This window comes from Delphinus delphis, chromosome 7, assembly GCF_949987515.2.
Source record: "Delphinus delphis chromosome 7, mDelDel1.2, whole genome shotgun sequence".
In the NCBI taxonomy this organism is placed as follows: domain Eukaryota; kingdom Metazoa; phylum Chordata; class Mammalia; order Artiodactyla; family Delphinidae; genus Delphinus; species Delphinus delphis.
Genome location: NC_082689.1, coordinates 100,689,254 through 100,713,491, shown reverse-complemented (window position 1 = coordinate 100,713,491; position 24,238 = coordinate 100,689,254). Strand labels below are relative to the sequence as shown.

General features: G+C 37.6%; 1 protein-coding gene across 1 annotated transcript in view; it reads right to left on the bottom strand.

Annotated features, from left to right (window-relative positions):
• DPP10 (dipeptidyl peptidase like 10) overlaps positions 1–24,238 on the bottom strand; it is a 650,987-nt gene that overhangs the window by 98,555 nt on the left and 528,194 nt on the right. The window contains exons 8-10 of the mRNA XM_060015722.1: positions 23,764–23,884; positions 13,113–13,267; positions 5,163–5,260 (exon numbers count right to left, since the gene is read on the bottom strand). Coding sequence (XP_059871705.1) covers positions 5,163–5,260; positions 13,113–13,267; positions 23,764–23,884 — 374 coding nt within the window. The remainder of the gene's footprint in view (positions 1–5,162; positions 5,261–13,112; positions 13,268–23,763; positions 23,885–24,238) is intronic.

Sequence of the window (24,238 nt, the reverse complement as noted above, 5' to 3'; positions counted from 1 at the left end):
CCCTATGCTAACACATGTATGTGGAACCTAGAAAAATGGTACAGATGAACCTGTTTGCAGGGCAGAAATAGAGACACAGATGTAGAGAACAAACGTATGGACACCAAGGGGGGAAGTGGCAGGGTGGTGGTGGTGGTGGTGTGATGAATTGGGAGATTGGGATTGACATGTATACACCGATGTGTATAAAATGGATGACTAATAAGAACCTGCTGTATAAATAAATAAATAAAATAAAGTTCAAAATTTCAAAAAAAAAAAAAGAAAAACAAACAAAAATTATTTATAGTCATACCACTTACATTTCTCTTTGATTAAATAATATGATTTTGTGTGTTTGTACCTAAACTAATATTCATAAGCAAAATTTAGTCTTATGTGAGATATCTTAGTACATATATTCATAAGGATGATAGTTCTCCCCAAAATAGAACTTGTAAAGTCCATTGGGGTGATTTCCAACCATTAAGATTTCCATAATAAAGTGCTGGAAATATCCAAAATGAAAAATAAGTAGAACTTGGCACGTAAGAAGGGAGGAAAGATATTTACTAATTAAATTCCATCCTGTATTCTTTCTTTGTTCCAAGGTCCTAGGTGCACATCTCCTTATGATTTATAATGACTTGTTCAGTTTGCTTGTAAGTATTCAGGGTTCCTCTGAATGAGGAAATAAGGAAGCGCCCTTACCTGAAAATGCCACACTCCTTGGCCTGCCTGCTGCAGATGTGGCTGTCCTCCTGGAACTCCATCTCATGAACACATTAGATCTGGTGTCCCATGACCAGTGGCCAGTGAAAGTGTCCCTTCCTTATAACTGGCTTTCCTGCTTGTTCCTAGTCTCCATGGCTCTGGATTACCCAGGAAGTCCTCGAGGATCTGGTCCTCTTGAGCCACAGAGACATAGACAAGCGGGTTAGAGGGATTGCACTCAAGTCAAGAAAGACTTTCTATTAGCTGGGTGGTCTGGCACAAGAGATCTCATTGTTCACAAGGGTATGCGGAATGGAGGCACCAGCATCACCAGCAGACAGGTATATTAGCAGTCACACCTGTGTGTTCACTGGCTTCCTGTCCAATCACTACTCTTTGTTCACAACAGTCTTTGTGCACATATGGTTACTCTGAGCTCACTCTCTTCCAGATAACCCAAGATCTCTGCACACAAGTGTATTGTGATGACATTCATGACCAACTCATAGCTAGTGCCCTCCAAAGACCTCTGTTAATATCCATGCTTTACTTGTAAGAAGGGTCACTTCCATCAACACAGATAAATTTATTAATTAGATTTTATTGGAAGGTATAGACATTCACTGGCAGAATAAGAGACACAGACTAGACATACTTCAATTAAATAGGAAGAAAAACCATGGCAGTTCAAGCCCAGAATGACAGGGGCAATATGACAGTGTCATATCAATGAAACAGGCTGAGAACAATGTGTCACAAAGGGTGGATGACTAAAGAAAGATTTCTGGTAAGTAGAATGTCAAAGACAGTGAGTGAGGAGAACCTAAAGACAAAACACTGTCTTTATTCTTCAGCCTGGAGATGAATGAACACAGGAGACAACCACTTCTCCAAAACAATGTGACAAATCTCTAAATCTGCATGATTCATTATTCTAAAAATATTTCCTCTAAAAGTTAACTATGTATTTTTAAGTTCATACCAAAATTCTCCAATAAAGGTACATAGGCTTGCAATACCTATGGGAATACTGTCACTAATAAATATGGGAAAATTGCTACTAATACCAACAAACTATTAATTTGTATATTTATAGAGCTAACATTTTCAAAAAATAAAAAGAATTTGTGTTAGCTTAGAATGATTTAAGAATACTGTGGTAAATAAAATTAGGAAGACAGATAAAGGAAAATAAGTTACAGGAGATACCCAGGTGTCACCAGGGGTAAACTCCATGTCCAAAATACACCGATGCAAACAGCTGAAACATGATTCGTTACATAATCTACAATGCACTTGAGAAAAATATAGCACGTTTTCAGGAAAAGTACAAGTATTACTTAGGTAAACCATAGATGCGTATGTGTGTGTGTGTGTGTGTGTGCGTGTGTGTGTGTGCGGAGAAAGAGAGAGAGACAGAGAGATTGAAAGACACACGCCACACACACACAAAGACAGAGAGAAAGAGACAGGGACAGAAACAGAACTAGAAACAGAGACAGAACACTTTTCACATGGCGTCAAATTATTGTGTGTTCTTCTGGACATCTCCAACACATCCCTAAAGTAATAAGAATGATAAATTTTCAGGCAAATATATCCTTAAATCTTGTCTGTTGAATATTCCCCATTTGTCAAATCTATTCTCGAATTTGCCCCTTAGCACTCACCCCCAAGGTCTCCAGAGGCTGGACACTACAACGAGGCTCCCTAGCCCAAGAGAGACTTCTGGAGGAACTCAAAGCTTTAGAGAGAGTTCAGGGTGTTTATTCCCAGGACCCACTCCCTATTAGGGCCCGGTTTGGCAATGACTTAATTGCTCTACCTGTGGACAGGTCCTGTTGGTCCATTCTGTTCTTCAGCTACAAGCCTCTTCAGCCTTCCTAAGTGAGTCTGCCCCTTGCTCCTTCAGTCCTGGGGCAGTAAAGGTTTTCTGCTATTGCAGACTCTGTGTTGCTTTCCTGTCCCTGTGAGTGTCCTTTTAATCCCGTGCATATCTTTGTTAACAGTCCCTTAATTAACTGCATTTCAATTACCCCTCTTGAGTGTTTTTAATTTCCAGGACCCTGACCAGTAAATTATGGAAAATGTTATGCTCTTTTAGATCGCAAATGTCTATCTAACTAGGGAGGGCACAATAGTTTTCTAGCAAATTTCCATATGGCTAAAGTACTAGGTGTTAAATATTATAGATATTGATAATCCTAAAACAAAATCAAGGAAAAGTATGAGTTTAATTTCCATTTGATGTGCAGATAAATGCAGCATTCTTTGATTTGCACCATGGATAGCTCTACTTTGTTCATGTCTGTGTGTTTGTAGGCCCATCAAAGTAATACTGGTGCTCAGAGAGGTTAAATGCAGATGATAGGAAATTGGACTAAAGCTTTCACCAGGAACAAATGAGTAAGGAAACATAAAAACTGAATATTCCTGGGGAATATTGAAAAAAACATTCTGAAGTAAATTTTGGTCTTGAGTTTTCCAACTAAAAGAGTAAATCATACACTTCGGTGCACCAGAAATGCCAAAAGTGCCAATTGTGGTTTCACATGCCACAACTGGCACTTACATAACTACGAGGCAGAAAAAGAAACATGTTACATACATTGTGCAGATAAGGTATTACATGACTCTCCCAAATGTAGACCAAGTTCATTGATAAACCAACATACCTGAATTACAGTTAAGAACTTTTTCTTCACAGGATTCTTCCTCATTCTTAGAGGGATCTAGAATACCATTCTATGTACTGGATTTCCAACATCTAAAGATATGTGATATCTTTTCGCAATGGGTGACTAATTTGATCACATTGTACCTCAAATATTAAACAGATATATGCTTAACTAATACTCTAATGATGACAATTGATTCTGTCTTTACAAAGCTTTGTATTTGATGACACTGCTATGTCCTAGCTGGTGAACTCATTAGAAAGACTCTTAGGTAACAGCATCAACGTCAGGAATCGCTACCTTCTATTAGAAAGAAACCTGGATATTATAAAATTGACTTCCATTTGAAAGATTTAAAAAGCTGATAAAAATGAGAAATTATTATTTTAAGATTAGGGTATTCAGGTTTAGAGAGAGGTACAGTGACTTATCCAGGGTCACACAATAAAGTGGTAGTAGAGCTGTGACTCAAACACTCCAGGTTAGTGTTCTTTATTGTTAATTCAGAGCACTGAACAAACCAGAGAAAAAGATAAGCCTTAAGGATCACATAAAATATTAATAATTTTCATAATTGCTTCATTTGTGTCCAAATCTTTCATGGCTGGTAAACCAAGCTCAGAAGTAGAAGTTTCGTCTGATTTAGTCAACTGTACTGTATTCTATAAGTCAATTTTAATGACCCTGTAAGATCTTTCGTCACAACCTAGATGAAATGCTCTATAACTTGAAACAGGCTTTACTTCACTTTCTACCTCTACTACCAACTAATCTGTAGCATACTTATTCTTTGGGCCCCATCTTTTCCACCAATAATAGGAACAGTTTATATTAGATAATAATGGGGGTCTTTGCAGTGTAAGCATTCCAAATATTTTTAATAACTTTTCAAGTAGGAAAAATTTCTACATGCTAAAGGCTGCACTATCTGTGAAAATCCCAAATATGATGAAATTTTCCCAAATATGTCAATGGAACACTGAATGGAATTTCTACTTGAATCAGTCACCCTGTGATTATTTTTGATGTCATCAAAACAAACTCTAAGCTTAGCCTTATACCATTCAATACAGTATAAAACTATTTTCCTAAATCAGCTGCCTATTCCATCTCCAGGACTGCTGTAAATTTCCACAGGATTAAAATATTTGAAAGAATCACCTTTGAAGTCTGAGACCACTCTGGATTTCACAATCCACATGGTCATTTGATTAGTTGTTCAAATATTGGAAATTTTGCTAATATTAAAATTATGTTTTTGACCCATAAAATGTGTGTCTTTTCTCCCCACTCAGACTTAAATAAGCAGGATTCTTATGTAGGATATTTCAAAACAAAATCTCATTAAATTTCTCTGCGTGGAAAACAAAGCTAGGGAATCATTGGCAAGTTACAGGGAAAAGGTTGGAAAATTACACACATTTTAGGAAGATTATACTCTTTGAAAGAGGACCATTTAAAAACATTGAGTGACTATTTTCAGGAAGAAAATTCAATGGAAAATTATCCTTTGTTCCCATCTCTCTGTCACATCTCCTGCCAAAGAGCTAATTCTTGGTGTCAGTATATTTAGTCATTTTGTGGTGCTGGTAATGACCTCAAAACTCTAAATGCTTCCTGGGAACAACAAGAGATCCACAATGAGTTCATTCCTGCACTAATGGACACAACCTCAGTTTTATTTTCAAGTGAATTTGTTGAGTTGATCACATCTCTCTCTAAATTGCAACAAAATGATAATTGGAGTTAAGAGATCTATCTTCTGGTAAAAGTGAAATTGAAATTACATACCTTGATTTAAAGTTATCAGGTGGCATGAGTTCCAAAGTATGAGTTGGTCCATATAGGTTTACAACATATAATTTGATTGTTGGGTTCACTTGACCTGCCTTTGAGAAAATGAAAGTTGCAATGCAAATACATTATTAGAATATATTGAGAAAGAAAGAAAATGCATTTTTAATAGAGCTTTATTGGAGAATAATTGCTTCACAATACTGTGTTAGTTTCTGCTGTACAACAAATTGAATCAGCCATATGCATACATATATCCCCCATCCCCTCCCTCTTGCATCAACCTCTTATCCCACCCCTCTAGCTAATCTCACTGTGCTATGCTGCTGCTTCCCACTAGCTATCTATTTTACATTTGGTAGTGTATATATGTCGATGCTACTCTCACTTTGCCCCAGCTTCCCTCCCCAACCCCTGACACCATGTCCTGAAGTCCATTCTCTGTCTATGGCTTTGTTCCTGCCCTGCCACTTGTTCATCAGTACCAATTTTTTTTTTACATTCCATATATATGAGTAAGTCAGAAAGAGAAAAGAAAATGCATTTTGATTCTTTTACAATTTTGTGTCAGAATGGGGAAAAAAGTTTAACTTCTCTAAAGTAGAAATGATTTTAAATGCAACAACATGATTGCTCTCAATTGTTTTTGCAGATTGCTGCTTCTCTAGCACTTTAGTCAGACAATTAAAGGTGACAGAAAATCATGATGACTTTACTCATTAGGCAATGCTCTGTGTTCTTCCCCTAGAATGACACCAGAAGGGCTGGCTTTACAAAACAACTAGTAGATAAAGCAGCTGCTCACACTATAGGATATGAAAAGCAAAGGGAAGAAAGCTTGGCTAATTAAAAAAAAAAAAAAAAAGGAAGAAGAAAGAAAAAGAAAACCTACCCTATCCCAGTGCCACATGTTTAAAATTCCACAATACCTAATTTCTTCCATGCATGAATCATCATAGGTTTTCTTTTAAATTATAATGAATACTAAATGAGGTATAAATGTCCCTTGGGATGTGGACCATGGAGCAGAATGCCCTCACTATGTACCTGGCATGAAGACTAGAAAGACAGTGGTAAGAAAATGTAATTTGAGTTTATTAAATCAAAATTTATGAAATAATAACTAGTCTGTATAGCAGTTCGTGTGTTTCTGGCTCCGACTTTGTGTTAAAGCAGCACATGAATTATCGTATTCTATGTTCCTACTACAGTCCTAAGACTTATTTATAACCATTTTCCAGATGAAAATGGAGGAGCTTAGCAAATTGGGCAGGGTGAAACATCCAATAACTGAGGGAGCTAGTATTTAACCCCAGGATGCTCTTAACGGCTCTAGATTTGCTTCCATTCATTCCTAGGCCTTCAAAGTTTTTCTAAATACACTGTGAACTCTTAGCGAGCAGAAATGGGAACTTATGCCAATATATCTCAAGCAGGTAGGATGAACGAATGAAAGAATGTTTATGTGAATAAATAATTAACAGAATCAATTGGCTACTTGTGGCTCAATGTGTTTCTAAACAATACACCAGTATCATTGTGGTGTAGCTGCTTTGTGAAGAGAAGACCATGTGAGATATACAGAGAAGGACAAGGAAATTAAAAGCGAGTTGAATTAAAAGACCTGACAAAAATCTAAAGGGAATGATAAAAGTGATTTAAAGAAAGATTCAGGGCTTCCCTGGTGGCGCAGTGGTTGAGAGTCCGCCTGATGATGCAAGGGACACGGGTTCGTGCCCGGTCCGGGAAGATCCCACATGCCGCGGAGCGGCTGGGCCAGTGAGCCATGGCCGCTGAGCCTGTGCATCGGGAGCCTGTGCTCCGCAACGGGAGAGGCCACAACGGTGAGAGGCACGCGTACCGCAAAAAAAAAAAGAAAAAGAAAGATTCATGTTCAAGGAATTGGTACTGACAAAACCCAGAGTTAAATCAGGAGAGAAGCAACATAATGCATTCCACCAATAATCAGTAATAGCTCCTCAAGAATGTTTTGTTAAGTTATTAAAAATAACGAACATGGAGGGGAGGGAGGAGGGATGAATAGACGAAGTAACAGGATTTGTAGAGCAGTGAAAAACACTCTGTATTTTTCATTACACATATGTCCAAAACCATAATGCATAACAACAAGATGGAACTGTAATGTAAACTCTGTACTTTGGGTGATTATGATGTGTCAATGGAGCTTCATCAATTATATCAAACACACAACTCTGATGGGGGGTGCTAAGTGGGAGCTGGGGGTATATGGCACAAATATCTTCCGTCCCCTCAAGTTTGCTATGAATCTTAAACTGCTCTTAAAAAATAAAGTCTTCATTTAAAAAATGACTAGCACGTCTGTGGGAGCATATCACACACATCAGAAGTTTGATCCAAAGAAAGGGGTCCAGAAAGGCTTTCATTTTAGAAATGCAGTGACTACAAAGAGAGATTATGAAAATGGTTCATATGATAAAGGGCTTCCTGGAAGATAAGCTATGAGCCTGCCTCACAGAGAAGGCTCAGGTGTCAAACTTTGTAAAGCTTTTTATTGCTCTAAAACCCTCCAGTGCTTGGGTTCATCTGTCTTGGGCAATTTAGCCTTCTACCTCATTTAGGAGGTCCCTTTCACATCACTTTTGTTTTAATTCCATTGCCATGTTTCTCCCTGAAAGTATTGGTCTTTCTCTGTATTTTTTGAGTCTAACCATTTCTCTAGCTTGATCAGGTATGTTAAAATTTAGAGCTGGGGCAGAGTATATAGCAGTGTCATTCAAAGTGCTTTTTTTAAACCAGCAGCATCAATTAGAACCATAGAAACACAAATTCATGGGCCCCAAACGGACGGACCTATATTCAGACCAAGAATCAGAATCTTTGGGTGTGGACCTAAAAATCTGTGTTGTAAGAGGATTTCCAGATGATTATAATTAGTATGCAAATGTTGCTAAGACACTGATGTATGTGCATATATCTATATATCGATATATACTACTGCTCAGCAGTTATTAAAGGTGAACTTGCATGAAAATCATCCAGAGGGCCTGGAAAGCTAATTAAACCACTGACCGCTGAAGCCTACCTCCAGCATCTTTAATGTCTAGATGGGACATGAGAATTCACATTTCTAATAATTTCCCAGATGAGGCTGACATTGCTGGTAAAAGGGCAACATTTTGAGAACTGGTTCAGTTTAATCTACGAATCACAGAAATCTGGGTTCAAGTTTGACTGTTATTTATTGGATATGGACCATGGACAGGATGTTAAAGATCCTCAAGTATTATTTTATTTGATTCTCAAAAATGAGACATTTCTCTGAGAATACGTCACAGTCAGAAGTTTTGAGCCAAAGTAGATTTCCTTTCAGTGGAAAAAACCATCTCATACTTTTGTTATATGGACTAACAAAAAAGATGATTTTCAAAAGTGCCAAAAAATAGTATATACTTAATTACATAATTAACTCATGAATTAAAAATAATGGTCAGACACTGATTTTTCTAGTGAGTGAAAAACTGTGTTCATATTTTTTAGGGCTTCCCTGGTGGCGCAGTGGTTGAGAGTCTGCCTGCCGATACAGGGGACATGGGTTCGTGCCCCGGTCCGGGAAAATCCCACATGCGGAGCGGCTGGGCCCGTGAGCCATGGCGGCTGAGCCTGCGCGGCCGGAGCCTGCTCCGCAACGGGAGAGGCCACAACAGTGAGAGGCCCGCGTACCGCAAAACAAACAAACAAACAAAAAAAATTGATTAAAGAAAAAGAGAAATAAAATTAAATTTGATCAATTTTTATGAATTCTTATCAGTGATGTCTTATTTTATGACATATTTTGTCAAAGATATACACAGTTATTACCACATATTAAGGCAGTTTTTTTCAGGTCTATAGGACTATACAGGATCACTGGTATCCCAATTAGCTTTCACATGAAAACAAATTAAAGGTTGTATACACACCATGAGTCTAAAAGTCCATGATTGAAGTACAAGATAAAATTAGAAAGCCATTACTATAATAAAGCATTTGTGAAAAATGCCAACTAATTTATTATATGAATTTTAAATACTTTCAGATTCAAATAAAAGAAAAGTTTGGAGCCATCATTAAACAAGAGGATCATTGATAAATGAAAACATAACCACTTAACATCCGTTTGGTTCAAAGTCAATGCAAGTTTGTTATCTCCCTCTGAATTTGTATGAAATTACTGGAACTGAAAGATAGTAAAGAAATGAAAACATCTAAAAAAAAAAGTTGTGTACACCTATGGTCAGTTTTAGACAAAAAACCAAACATTAAGCTCTTTCCAAAATTCAGCTCTCTAGCATTCTATAATCTCAATTTGATTTCTTTCCTTGGAGTTTTGAAATTAAGTGCACATTGCAAGTTCATTTGTACCCTTTAATATTTGAATTGTTTCAATAGTTTGCAAATTAGAGGAGTTCATCTATTCGCTTTTTAACAGTCTAATTTGCTACAAAGACTGCAAACCCATAGAATCCTTCCTCTATGATTCTGAAACACAAGCCTCAATAATACTTAACCTTATTTTACTGGCAACCAAACTGTCATTAAATGAGATAATGTTTTAATTAAGAAGATTAACCTGAGTTGCTGAGATAGAACTGTGCATCTTTTTTGTGCTGAATTGCTAATGATAGGGTATTTATAAATTCTGAATTATGCTGAATTAAGCAAAATACAAATATATTTGTTTAGTGTAAGTATTTCATTAGTAAACCTGACCACATTGGGTATTTGCTGCACTCTTTTTAATCTAGTTTAATTTGAAGCACAATTTAGTGTGAACTCTATGCATTACTTCGATGTCTAAAGCACCACTTTTTGGAAGTTTATTGCATAAGTAAGAACAAATCAAAATAACACATTTGTTAGTGGAAAAACTAACAAACATTTTTTTTTAAACCAGAGTAGAAAATAATGAGACTGAAAATTCAAGTAATAGACTGAAAATTATTCTGAAATTTATTCTGAGAACAAGGATGAAAACCCAGACCTAGTTTCTTTGAGTCCTGTTGTCTTAAGCACCTGGGCAGATATTTCTACTGACAGCCACGTGAGGACTTGGGATTCTTTCTGTTTGGCCACTATAATATTTGTCTTTATTTTTAATACTCCTCAATGGTAGTCATTAATACACACTCAGGACCTTCATTATGTATTACATACATCATTTATTAAATATACAGGCTAAGAATTTTACTCATACGGAGCTGAGTCATTTGCAGTTAATGGAGCAAAGAGAGCTCCACATCTATTCGTTAACCTGACAAGGAGATATTTTGATTCCAGCTACATCTTCTGAGATACAAGTTAACCTATGGTAGTTTTAGACAGAAAGAGAGAGAGAGACAGAATCAATAAACTTGAGTTATTTCTCTGTTCCCTAAATAACTATGACTTTTATAAAAGGACTTAGCCTTTTAGAAGCTTAGTTGGCCCAATTGTAAAACAGAGGCACTTGTGAAGACGGCCGAATGAAGAAAAAACGTGAAAAGTCTCCCTGAAAATATATAGCATATTATTAGCACACAGGACTTACCCATTTAGTAAACAAACATTATTATTATTTTATGCCTAGCTTTACTATTAAGAAATATTAATTAATTAAATAATAACTTATTAAATAAAAACAAATTGTCTAGGTTTGTCAACCCAGTATCTTCTGACTTACTGATGACTTATTTAGATTTTCTCAGATGTTTCTGTATGTCCATTTGTTTGCCTTAGTCTTGATAAAATTATAAGGCCTAGGAGTGTCCAAGTTCAAGCACCAAGAGTCTGTAACTGAGAAGGCAACTCGAAGATGCAGCTATTACATATGGCTCTTCTGTGTGAATCCTAAAATCCCCACTCCTCTTGGAAAACGAATTACAGAAAGTGGTCCCTTCCCTGGGGTTGATTTTATTCCGTTTGTGCAATGCACACACTGAACAGCTCTGAGTGACTGTCTTGCCCATTGACATGCGCTTTTCACAGTATGGACCCATTCTTCATTTTGTATTTACATTGTCAGGTGAACTTTCATTATTATAAGTAAATCAAATGGGGTGAGAATATATTTCAAAAATCTTTTAATTTTTTCTCTGGAAAAAATAACTGGTACAGGTATGTTGTACCCGCACAAACTGTCATACATAAAACATGGCTAAATCTACAACTGGAGAAGACATAAGTACCATACAAATGTCTTGGGAAATATAATTATTCTGTTGTTAGGTCAAATTGCCATTTTTTTCCTGAAGAGCACTGAGTATACGTGCTTTCAGATCTATGTCCAGAGAAGACCCTAAAAATAATATTTCAAAATCATGGAATCTTATTCCTCTCAAACCTGCTGTCTTCCGTAGCTGTCAATCAGTCACTCTGTTACTACAACCTATTGCAAGGAAGATAGGATGGGGAGAAAGATAGCACAGAATCTCCCTGAGGAAACAGGCTTCGCAGCCCTGACTCTCCATATTCACTACTTTCCTTCCTCCTGTCCCCACCTTGGATAACTTGAGTCTTGTAGATGATTGGAAAATGAGGAAAGTCATTCCCCCCAACCATGCCTTCATTGCAGGAGTAGAAAAATACACGTGATGGATAATTTTTCCAGTACTCTGCCCAGTTAAGGTACTGCACAAACTTAAAGGTATAAAACCTATTGTACTTTGGAAACACAAGGTACAACTCACTAAAGAAATGGCTTAATAAAGACTTCTAAATGAAATCAGCAGCCTTCTCTTACCTCATTAAGAGCTAAAATGTATAAACTTGAATTTTAAAAGTTTTCTATAAGACATCCTTACATGATTAATGCTTGCGGGGGGGCTCACTTTTTCTTGTTTTGTAAACATGGGGAAAATAAACTTTAAAGCAAGAGACCTTAAATAATTAACGATGACGTATAAGAGAAAAACCAATACACTCCAGATGGTTCCACAGCCTGCTTTCAGAGGCCTCACCCAACACTTAAAAATAGTTTTGCTATCTGGGCAGGGTTTCCATATTCGCTTCACTCAATAAAACAATTCCATCTATTCCAGCTAGGCCTGGCTATGGTTCTACCCCAGCATTTGATAAAGTATGTTCTGCCAAAATAATACTGGTGCTAATATTAATACTGATAAATTCTCTATGGTTAGTCTATTCTTTATTGGTGATTCTTTATGTTCAGTCTTTATTTATTTATTTATTTTTTTTGCGGTACGCGGGCCTCTCACCGCCGCGGCCTCTCCCTTTGTGGAGCACAGGCTCCGGACGCGCAGGCTCAGTGGCCACGGCTCACGGGCCCAGCCGCTCCGCGGCATGTGGGATCTTCCCGGACCGGGGCACGAACCCGTGTCCCCTGCATCGGCAGGCGGACTCAACCACTGAGCCAACAGGGAAGCCCTAGTCTATTTTTTATTGAGATTATTTATGCTTAGTCTATTCCTTACTAGGGATTCTTTATGCTCAGTCTACTTTTTTAGGAGATTTATAATACACATTAGCAAGCAGTATATTAAGTGCTCTAAGAAATCATCTGGAAAAAAGCTAGATTTTTTTTTTTTAAACTGAGAATTCCCAACTTATTTGACTGTGACACTTTTTGCTCCTGTATAATAGCTATTAACAACTCACAGAATATACCTTGGAGAAACTTTTGCCCTGGGATCAATGCTGCTTCTTATGTTTTCTCACCCTCTTTTCAACTAGGAAGGTGAGGGATAAAGAATGAGAGCATCAAAGTGAAAGAAATACAGCAAAAGTTCCTGCACCCTTGAATCATCTTTAGCTGTTCATACACAAGCACTGCGCACAGACCGCTGCAAGCTCTCAGAATGATGACTCTGTCGACCGGTAAGGGGGCTTATTTTATTCTCCAAAGACAACTTGTTCATGAACTGAGAATACTATCAATCAAGTCACGGGCACACAGAGAGGGGGGACAAACAGGGCTTCCACTTCACTTACCTTAGGGTATGGATACTTCTTTCCTTTGGGATACAAAGCTCCAGTAAACCGGGGGATAACCATGTTAGGCACCAAGGAATCATTTATCATCAGGAAGGCAAGCCTTTCTCCATCTGGTGACCACCAGTGGGCGATGTGAGAATGCAGAAGTTCCTCTAGAATAAACGAGTGTTATTTGAAAACAACTGTAGATGTGGGTTCAGTGACCCACAAACATCTGTCCTTGAAATCTTCATTGGACATAAATCTTTTCTATACAGTGTGGTGGATTTTATCAACTTCATGAAGAATTCTGTATTTCTGAGCTACCCTTTTGATCCCAAGAAAAGGAGATGCAAAGAAAGGAAAGAATAAAGCAGTGAAGTCAGGATTTCATGGATTGTCAACAATGTGAACAGAGGAGATGAAAGCACTATCAGAGTAAAAAGAATGAGAACAGTAATTGAAGACTGAAACATGGCATAAAACCATATTTGTGTCGTTATTCATTCATATCTGCATTCAGTCCTATTTCCATCCTCTCATCATCAAACAAGTGGAATACCTACTAGATTCGTTAAACTATTCTAAGCTCTAAGGAAATAAAATTTTAAAAAATATACTGGATATCTTTCACGTGACCCCCGATCCACTATCCACTTTTCTACACCTGATTTCTGGCCCAGGAAATTAACCTGTATGAACTATATCAAAAGGGCTCCCATGCTCTCTAGAGCATGGCCACTATGGTACTGTGGCAAGAGATTAGAAGAAGGAGAGTAAAGTCAGAGTATGTATTCCCTTGGCTCTGTCCTGAAACGTCACCTGAGGCTTGCTGAGTGCTTTAAATGATCTCACTACTCCTATCAATGCAGCCTCATCTACACAATTTTCTCCTTTTGTATCTGATCATGGCTCACTTCTATCATCATAGGGGTGCACATTGCCTGGCTGCTACTAGTCTAGATTATAGTTCTGTCATTTATGGATCCCCTATACCTTCACCTCTGTGAATTATCTTTTTGTAAATAAATAGTTTTCAAATTATTGAACATGCTAACTCTTCTCCTTTTAAGACCCTAACATAATACCAGCAGTTGACTCAGAAAAGACACCTACAAAATTAGATTTTGAGATTAGGTTGGAGACCTTTGATGTAATAATAACTTTTATGGGGGGAATTGGGAGCATAGATAATCCATAGCAAGGGATGGAATCAATGAATAATCAATTGTCACTGGTGATGACATAGAATAAAATGCAGCTAGAGAGGAAAAGCGTTTGGAGGACAAGTGATGGTGACACTCAGTTGCTACAAAAATGACAACGATAAAGATTATAAGTGAAGTTCTTATGACACCTCAGAGGGATTACATAGGAATAAACAGAAATTGAAATCATGACAACTAAATTAGGAAAACACAAAAGGTCACCATGGCAACTTTGGGGTCCCTCTCTTCTGTAGTTGAAGAGCAGATGTGGCTGAGGTCCGAGAGAACATAGAAAGTGTTGCAGAGGTGCAACACAGATTAGGGTCTCAACTTCACTTGTGTTTTAAAGCTAAGACAGCAATATTGGGAGAGAAGTATTGGGAGCCTGACAAATAGGCTAAGGATGCTTGGGTAGTTGTGTGCAGTACGCTTACTGCTTTCTGGACCAGTCTCATAAATAACACATTTTATAGTGGAATGTCGGCTGAAGATTTTGAACCTCAAAATTTCCACAAGTCTTCTTGCTGACTGAAGCAACCTCTATACAAGGGAGCTAGACCTCCTCTGCATAAAGGCAGAGTGAAAGAGTAATTCCTGTAAATTTTAAGAGGCTGCATCCCTAGGGAAAAGGTTAGAGATGTGGTAGCCTGGGATACACTGGGGTATCTATTAAAAAGTGAGGAAATTTGTTGGGATTATATTTATTTAAAAGTAAAGAGGGCCTGTACCCTGGATTTTGAAGAACACCGTAAACTACATTCACATGTGCTGACCTGTTTTATTCCCAGGTAACCTCTAAAACTGCCAGTTCTGAGAAGAACCTGAGCAGGAGAGGGCTGTGCAGCAGACCAAGGCCATGGTCCAATCTTTCCTACCATCTTCACCCTGTGACCCAGCAGATACGATGGTAATCCAAGTGTCCTTCCCAAACAGAGATGTTGTGTGAAGCTTCTGGCAATCACCGCATGACAATCAGAGCACAGGCATTACAAGCTTTAGGGAAAGGCCATTTTCTCCTGTGCCGATAAATACTCCCCAATTCAAAAGCAGCTCTCTACTGAGCTATGGTAGAAATAATTAGGCTGACCATGGGATACCAAGTGACTATGCAACCCAAACTGTCCATCTTATCTGATTCACTGACCATAAAACTAAACACATACAGCTATATTCCACTATAAGACAGAAGGGGTTTATAAGGAACTGGACTAGAACGTATAAGTGAACTGCCCATCGTATTGCATCCTCTGCTTCATCCTTTCTCCTCCATTTCACGTCTATGCCTCAGGATGCCTATGCCTCTGACATCCTGACATAAGCTGGCAGAGGAGGAGTAAATGTAGGCCTGGTTTATGGGCAGGTTTGCGTGATGTACTTGAACACACTGGAACTGGACAGGCTCTGCACTATCATCTTACCCAGGAGTGGCCTAAAAAGACTATAATAGACATAAATCCTCCCAGTTGGAAGACTTTTAAACAAGATATTTAGCTTTCTACTTCTTACGGAAGGAGACTTGGCCTGAAGCATAGGTCCATCCAGACTCATGCACAGTAACTAATAAATGGTCACCTGATCGGGGATATGGAAAAGTAAAATCGCAGAATGAGTGACAGGAAGTCTAGGGAAAATAAGTGCATGGACTTGTCAGGAGGAGTAAAAATGTAAAACTTTCAAGATATTAGTGTCCACCAGAGCACATCCATAGCAGAGGAGGCTCTCAATGACCAGATGGACAGTATGACCACCGAGTGCATGCCAGGTTGTCTCTCGCTGCCAATGATAATGATCATTACTAAACACTTGACATGGCATTATTTCCCAGCTGGCCCAGCTGACTACCTGGTGACAGGTGGATTACATGGTAACTCTTCCATCAAGAAAGGGTAGAATTTTGCCATAACAGAAATCGATACATATTCTAGATATGGACATGTCTTTGCTGCCTGTAGTCCTATCAGCACTGCTGTTCGTGGACTTACAGAATAACTTATCCATTACCGCAATAACCCACACTGTGTCACCTCCGAACAGCAAATATTTTACAGCAAAAGGAAGGCAATGGACTCAGAATGGCATTCACTGATTTCTTCATGCTCCCCACTAGCCAGGCTTGATAGAAGAGTAAAATAGTCTGCTCTACCTCGATTTAGGCACTATTTTTTTTGACACCATCCTTGAAGTTGGGATGTTATCCTCCAGATACTAGTGTCCTGCTTAATGTCCACCAGAGCACATTCATAGCAGAGGAGGTTCTGTGTCCGCCTGCATAACCAGGAAGCACAGATCTAGGAGCTAAGGGGTGGAAGTGTAGTGTTCTCTTTCACTATCACATCAATAATCCACTGGACACAACATTCTGTTTCTTAACCTCATGACAATGGGCTTGGTGGGTGCAGAAGTCCTAATACCTAAGGGAGGATTGCCTCCAAACAAGGAAAATAGTCACAGTTCTGTTCCTCTGAATTAGAAGCTGAAATTTTTCCCTGACCATTTTGGGCTCAGTGTGACTGGAAAAATAAACTGACAGAAAACACAGTCACTGTGCGGGGTCAACGATTAATATCATCTGCCAGGAAGAAAATGTGCCTTTACTATATAAAGAAGGAAAAGGAAGAAGATATTTGGAAGTTAGCAGATTCACAAATACCCTTTTGTCTAATTCCATCTCATTTTCCAGTTCCACATTTCTACATGCCAATTTCCATTTCAATGGAAAACTAAAACGGTAGCAACCTAGTTATTAAGAAGAGGAAGCAAAGGAATAAGATTTGGCAGGAATAAAGTTTTGGTTTGATGCACCAGGTAAATGACCTATCTAGTCAAAATGCTGACTGAAGGTACATGGAAAAAGGAATGAACAGTTCAGGAAAGGAGCTATGATTACCAATTAAGGCCATATGATAAGTTATTTCCTTTCTTAATGGGGCCATTTCCCCCCAAACCTTATATGGAAAACACAGATACTGGCTGTCAATTTCAGACAGGTATGTAACTGGACTAACATCACTCTACAATGAAACGGCAGCAGATGAGACTTTGTGTGTTCCTCTTCTGGGGCCACAGACTTTTCATTTGAATAATAAGAACATTCCCATGGTGTCTGAGTTTAAAAACTCAAAGTGTGGCCAATATGAAGCCAGGCAAATCAAATAAAGAGAAAAAAGTTAGTGCATGGTATTTATTTTGTTGGTTTCCACCCATGGAAATCATGTGGGTTTGGCTGTCTTCTTCAACCAAAACTCACTGCTTCTAACACTGTGAAAACTCCAGGGCTCCCTCCTTCTAGGCCCTAGTAACAGCTGCCCCCCTTCCCTCTTCAGGTATTAACAGCTAAACCATTACTGGCCACAGGTTGTATATTCCTTGTCTTTTACAAGTGGCCTCTTCATAGATAAAGCTGAATACTATTCTGAACGTGCCAATTTTTTTTCCAATAGTGATCCTGACCCTGATTTATTCAAGTAACTTAACATTCAGGTGAGGAGACATGAGTGAGCCACATAACACTGGAGAAAAAACATGCTGCCAATTGAGTGCACGTAAACTCTAAGTCTTGTAAGACCTGTAGGTACAGAGAGATCAGATTGTGTTGCCCAAAATCAACACTCAGGGTTTCTAAGAAGCAGGTTGTAACCTGGGTGCTGAAGTACGCGTACACAAGTACTTCCCAAGAATGAGAATGGCCCCAATTTGAGAGCACCATTCAGCAGAAACTGGACATCATCTACCTTTATTTATTTTAGAGTGATTTATGCCTAAAGTTGTTCCCACAAAAGTGATAAAAGAGCAAAGTAGTATATACAAAGAGTTATGTGACTTCCTTCAGGTATATAAAAAAAGCTACCCGAATAGAAAGTAGATAAATAAAAGAATCTTTAATATGCATTTGCTTAAAAGTCCTCTTGAACAAGGCACACATTCTTTAATTGCAACTAGTAGGGACTTTTACTCATGGATTGAAACTTCCTGTAATCAGATTATTTACAAACAATGTATTTTTACACATTGCATTCCATTCCATTTCAATGTAGGCGTGGCTCTTCAATGTCTTTGTTACACTGATTTAGAAAATCTCACGGCAGAGCAGATGGAGTTCTCAACACATGTGGTTTTATATCACAGACACTTAAAAATATAGCCTCAACACAAAGCACTCACAGAAAATTAACTCCTATACGACCATTGTGTTCAGATTAACAAGGAATTCCAAAAACTAAGCTGATTTTATCCATTTGTAGTTTATCAACTTAGATAGCATTTCCTGAGGATCTACTGTCAGCCCTGGGTTTTGGTTGATTTTTTTCCCCTTATTGCCTGTATCTTACTGTCAACTTTCTTGAAAGAATTGTCTATGTTCATAACCTTCTCACTTCCCATTTACAGCTCCATCCACTGCAGGCTTGCTTCTGGCACCACCACTTGACTGATTTTGTTCTAGTCAAATTCTGGTAGCAAATCAAACAGTAACTTTGGAATCCTTAGCTTGTTTGACCTCCTGAGACTTGGCATTGTTGTTTATCATCCTATCTTCCTCTGGCTTCCATGGCTGCATCTCTAATCTTTTTTTCTTTTATATGTCACAGTTCAGTTTTACTGGGATTTAGTAAGTACTCAGTAAATATTTGTTGAATCAATGAATGGACGAATGTGACTTCCTGTGTCTATGAGAAGGCACAAAAAAAAGTGAATACAGGCATTTTGCATTGTTCTCACCAAATAACAAAAAAACAACAATCCCAATTTGTTGATAAGCATATTGTTTATCTTGTAATTTTCTTCTCTCACCTCTTTATTCTTGTCATTCTTAAAGCTCAATGCAAAAACCATTTCTTCTATAAACCACCCTATATTCCCGCAACGCATCAGAATTAATTCTATTTATACATATATTTAATACGATGACATGCAGTTCTACTTATATTTCTATTTACCAAGCTTCAAATGTTTCATTATATAATAGCTGGTTATAGTTTTTCTCTCCATTTAGTTGGAAATACCCAAAACATAGAAACCCATATTCCTCATTGTATTGCTCTCAGATGATGTCTGACAAATATATGTGCTCAACAACTGTTAGATTGAATTTCAGAGAAGGATTCCTTTAAAATACGAGATTCTAAAATATATTTATAAATCTTTTAGGCATGTCAGTTCCATTATTCAAATAATTGAAAGTGACAGTCATTTTTTGTTTCTATTTAATAGATTCAATACTCCATGGAGATTTTCAAAGTTGTAAACTTGGCAGCTGTGAACTTTACCTTTTTTAAACAAAATATTGATCTGATACTTTGTTTAGTTAAGGTACCACGTTAAATATGCCAATTTATGTGAATAAGATTTGAGGTGCTTTGTGTAAATTATACTTAAAATGTTTCATTTTGAGCACAATGTTTTATTTTTCTTCTGAACTTCACCAACTCTTTTTTTTTTTTTGGGGGGGGGCGCTCTGCGTGATTTGTGGGATCTTAGTTCCCAGACCAGAGATCGAACCCAGGCCCTTGGCAGTGACAGCATGGAGTCCTAACCATTGGACCACCAGAGAATTCCCCATGAACTTCACCAACTCTTTAAAACACATTTTATATATATATATATATATTTTTTGGGGGGGCGGTACGCAGGCCTCTCACTGTTGTGGCCTCTCCCGTTGCGGAGCACAGGCTCCGGACGTGGAGGCCCAGCGGCCACGGCTCACGGGCCCAGCCGCTCCGCGGCACGTGGGATCCTCCCAGACCGGGGCACGAACCCGTGTCCCCTGCATCGACAGGCGGACTCCCAACCACTGCGCCACCAGGGAAGCCCCACATTATATTTTATTTGCTTTTACTTTCCTTAGGAATTGCGTAATACTAGAAATAGAAACAATTACACTTTTAAAAGACTTTTAAAGACTCCACATTAGTGACTGTGGTTGGGAGCAATAGGCACACTCACAGAATGGCCTGGCCCTAACGCACTTAATATTTGCCATAAAAACATTTTATTATCTTTTATGTGACTCTTCTAATCTTTTCCTACGATAATTATAGAAGGTAAATTTCCATTTAGAAAAAGTAAGTGGAAATGTTACATGTTCCTTCTTGGGTTTCCCACACATGCTAACTCATATTATAATTGATTTCTGCAAAGTAATAAAAAGGAAATCTCTACACTAGAGTATCACATATATACTGCTGAAGATCATAGGCATTTCTAATAGGTAGTACTGCCTTTTCATGAGTATACTGAAGGAAAAGAGAAGGTCTGGATTCTGGGAGGTGTTGACACATTGGACAAGCAAAGTGATAGTAAGTGATTAAGGCCCGTGTGGGACTTTTGAACCATAGGTTGGGGATGCCAAGCAAAATGCTGAGGGAAAATCAATGATGTATGAATTGCCTAAATCCCTCTGCCAAACCTTAACACTTATTCCCTTCGTAAGGTCCCTTCTCTTGGAACTGAAGCAAGAATTGAGGTAAGTCCATGGACAGTAGGGTTCAGAGTCTCTGGCTGATGAAAGAGACCAGGGAAATCTAACACCTTAGGTCCATAATGCATGTCATCCCTTAGGGAAGAGTGAAAGGCCTGCACTGTAACAGGTGGAGTAGCCCAGGATGAAGCACTGACTTTGAAGACACACATTCAAGTGTCAGCTCTACCCTTGTGAACGCTGAGGGCACGTCCAAGTCACCTATCCTCCCTGAATCATGGTTTCTTCAGTAAGTGATTAGATATACTAGCATCGTAAGAATTAACTCACATAGCATATCTGGAATTTCCTAGTATACCTAGAACATATGAGCCCAAAGGACTGAATTTAATTTGAATGGCAAAACCCATAATTTTTCCATTTCCCCCTTTTTGGAAAGTGTCAGACTTACAGTGTCATCCCCAAAACAAAAGTTTTTGTTACTCATTTGTCCTGCTTATCCCTCAACACACTGTTCAGTTTCAGCCCCAATATACAGGTTTTTATTCTCTAATTAAGAAGATAACCTTATTTCCCAAATAGTGGTCTTTAATTTCTCTCCTTATAATTTCCTCAAAGATGTAATTCCATAAGCTATATGAAGCCTTCCCTAAGGACAGAGGCCCAAATCTTGATCACTGTCAAGTCGGTACATCCTACATTGGGTTTACCCCTAGTTGACTCAAAATTTCTTGAATGTTAAGGATCACATTTTGTCACCCAATGTAGCATACTAGCACACTGTGAAGCACCAATGTTCCCACTAAATTATTCCTCTCCTCCCTGAGTCTACTGTTCCTTCTGATGTCTACTCACTGTGTCTGCCACCACTATTTACTAGTGATCCAAGCCAGAAGCCAAAGATTCATTCTTGACTTCTTCAATCCATCTCGTCCATTTAAACACTAAGATCTACCTATTGTACTGCCTCATCAATTTTAGAATCTTCCCTCCTTCTTCCTGCTTTAACCCTAGTCCTCTTGCTCATTATCTCTTGATAGAACACAGAAAAAGCCTTATAGCTGCTCATTGGTTCTTTTCACTATTCAATTCCAGCTTTACAGTCTAGCCAAAATGATCTATTTATGTGGAAGATCTAATCTTGACACTTCCTTTCCTGAAAAGCTGTATTAGTTTCTCCATTTAATAGTGGAAAATAATTGAAATCCCAGATAATTTTTAGGGTTACTGCCTCTTGGTTCTTGTTGCCTTCCTTTTCTCAAATTTTATGCCTCAATAATACCAAGCTGATTTTAGTTCCCTGGGCACACACTATGCTATTTAACCCTTCTATGCTTCTTCAAGCTTTTAACTCCTGCTTGGATTTTTCCTTCCTGGTTTCTTCTTCTGTGTTAAACTTCTTATTCTTTGAGGCTCAGCTCAGAGGGTTTCCCCATTAAGAAAATATTTACAAATCCCTAAAATGGGCTAAGTCTGACTCCTTTGTTTTTTCATAGAATCCTGTGTTTACTGTGATTTATTATTTAGTACACTGCATGCGCATGGTTTCTTCATCTTTCAGGGTCTCCTACAGTACCAAAAATATTTTGAAGATAAAAGGTGTGTCTTTCCTAGCTCCTCTAGGTAAGAGGTGGTTAATTCTTACTACCTAGATTCTCAGAACTACCAAGGTTTCAAGTTTGTTCCTCACCTGTTTTTTCAATTCATTGGGGCATCTCAGGCCCCTCTAATAATCCATCATTTGAAATAAGAAAGCCAGAGTCAGTTTTTTGACACTCTCAACCAAAGAATCCTACTAATCTGTTTGTGCATTTCATTTTGTAAAATTTCATAGTATAATTATCACTGATATTTCCACAGTAGGTTCTCCTACTCCTCAGAATAAACTGTGGCTTTTACTATTTGATGCTAGTTTATACACAAAATATATTATAGATATAAATACACACGTACACATATATGTGTAAATCTTGAAGGCTACAATATCTCTTCCTTAATAATATAGTTCCACCCAGCAACATTTTCCTTTTAATGTAAAGTCCTGAGAGCAGAACTTTGTTTTGTTTCCTGATGTATCTCAGCACTTAGACAAGTACTTGGAACATAGTAGGTCTTCAATAATATCTGTCAAATGAGAGCATGAATGAATGAAATGAATGAATGAATAAACTAAATGATTTACTTTCTTACATAATTAAAAGTAGCAACTCTGAGCTAGAAAGATTGCATTTGCCAGTACTGCTCAAGAGTAAAATTTATTCTCTGGAAGATCCTTGCTTTATAATTTTTAATTTAATAGAGTAACTTAGTTTAAATTTTGATGTATTTTGCCAAGATCAGTTGTAGAGTCTGAAACGTAGGTTTTAAACTCACACTTTGAGTTTTTCCTAGGCAATCTGTACCTATAACTAGCTGATAATTGGTACATGATAAAATTGGATAGAGGTTTTCATCACCTGATTCCTTCTTATATTCTCAGCTATTAGGAAAACTTGATTCAACAGTTATTATAAATAACTTTTTAGGTAGGTTTTATTGAATATTTTGGTCCCTATACAGTGGCTTTTAAAATGTGCAGAATGTTCTTAATGGAAATGACTAATAATTAAGTGGCTTTCATGCACTTTTTGAATAGTAAAGGATTTTGTTTATTCTTTCCCAGAGTCAGAAAAATTCAGCATCTAATTCCAGAGTGATGTAAGGTGATTATTCATTTTCATTAGTTAAGCATCACCAAAAATAAGATCTATTTAGCCTGAACAAAATGTGTATGTGTGTATATGTGAGATATATATATATATATATATATATATATATATATATATATATATATATCTCAAACATGGAATTATATAAGTAGATGTAAATCATAACCAGTCAAAACATGAGCAGATGCAAAGATATGAAAGCATGAAGGCAATTTTGAGAGGAAATGAGAGGAAGAAATAGTGCTATAAGTATTGTTATAATTGAACAGATTTTTCTTATAGATTTTGTATAAAAATATATCATTTGTATTCTTTTGAAACTAAATCTATTCACTCACCTTCATATAACCAGTCAGCAATTCCATTAAAAATAATTCCTTCTTTTCCAGAAGATGTCAGTCGCAATGAACTACTCTTTATATCAGGTTGATAGTAGATATTATTTTCAAAAATATAAATCTGGATCAGGAAACATGTAAAACAAACAAACCAAAAAACCAAAAATATTAGGAAGCCTTTTTTTAAACTTTCATATAATAGAATAATAGCTGAAGAGCTAAGTGTTTTATTATTTGCCTGCTTTCAATTTGTTTTTATTTAATGTATATTTTTATTGCTTTCAATTATTAATGGCTGTTTCTTTCTCTATCATATAATATCCAGTTATCATTTAGAAATTACATGGTACTAGCTATTGAAGCTTTTAAATCCATATATTCGACAACAATGTTTCATCTACTTAATAATCTTTTTCTCATACCACAAAATTGGTTTGGGTTTGCGATAATATTCTGCAGGCTTAAGAGACTGACA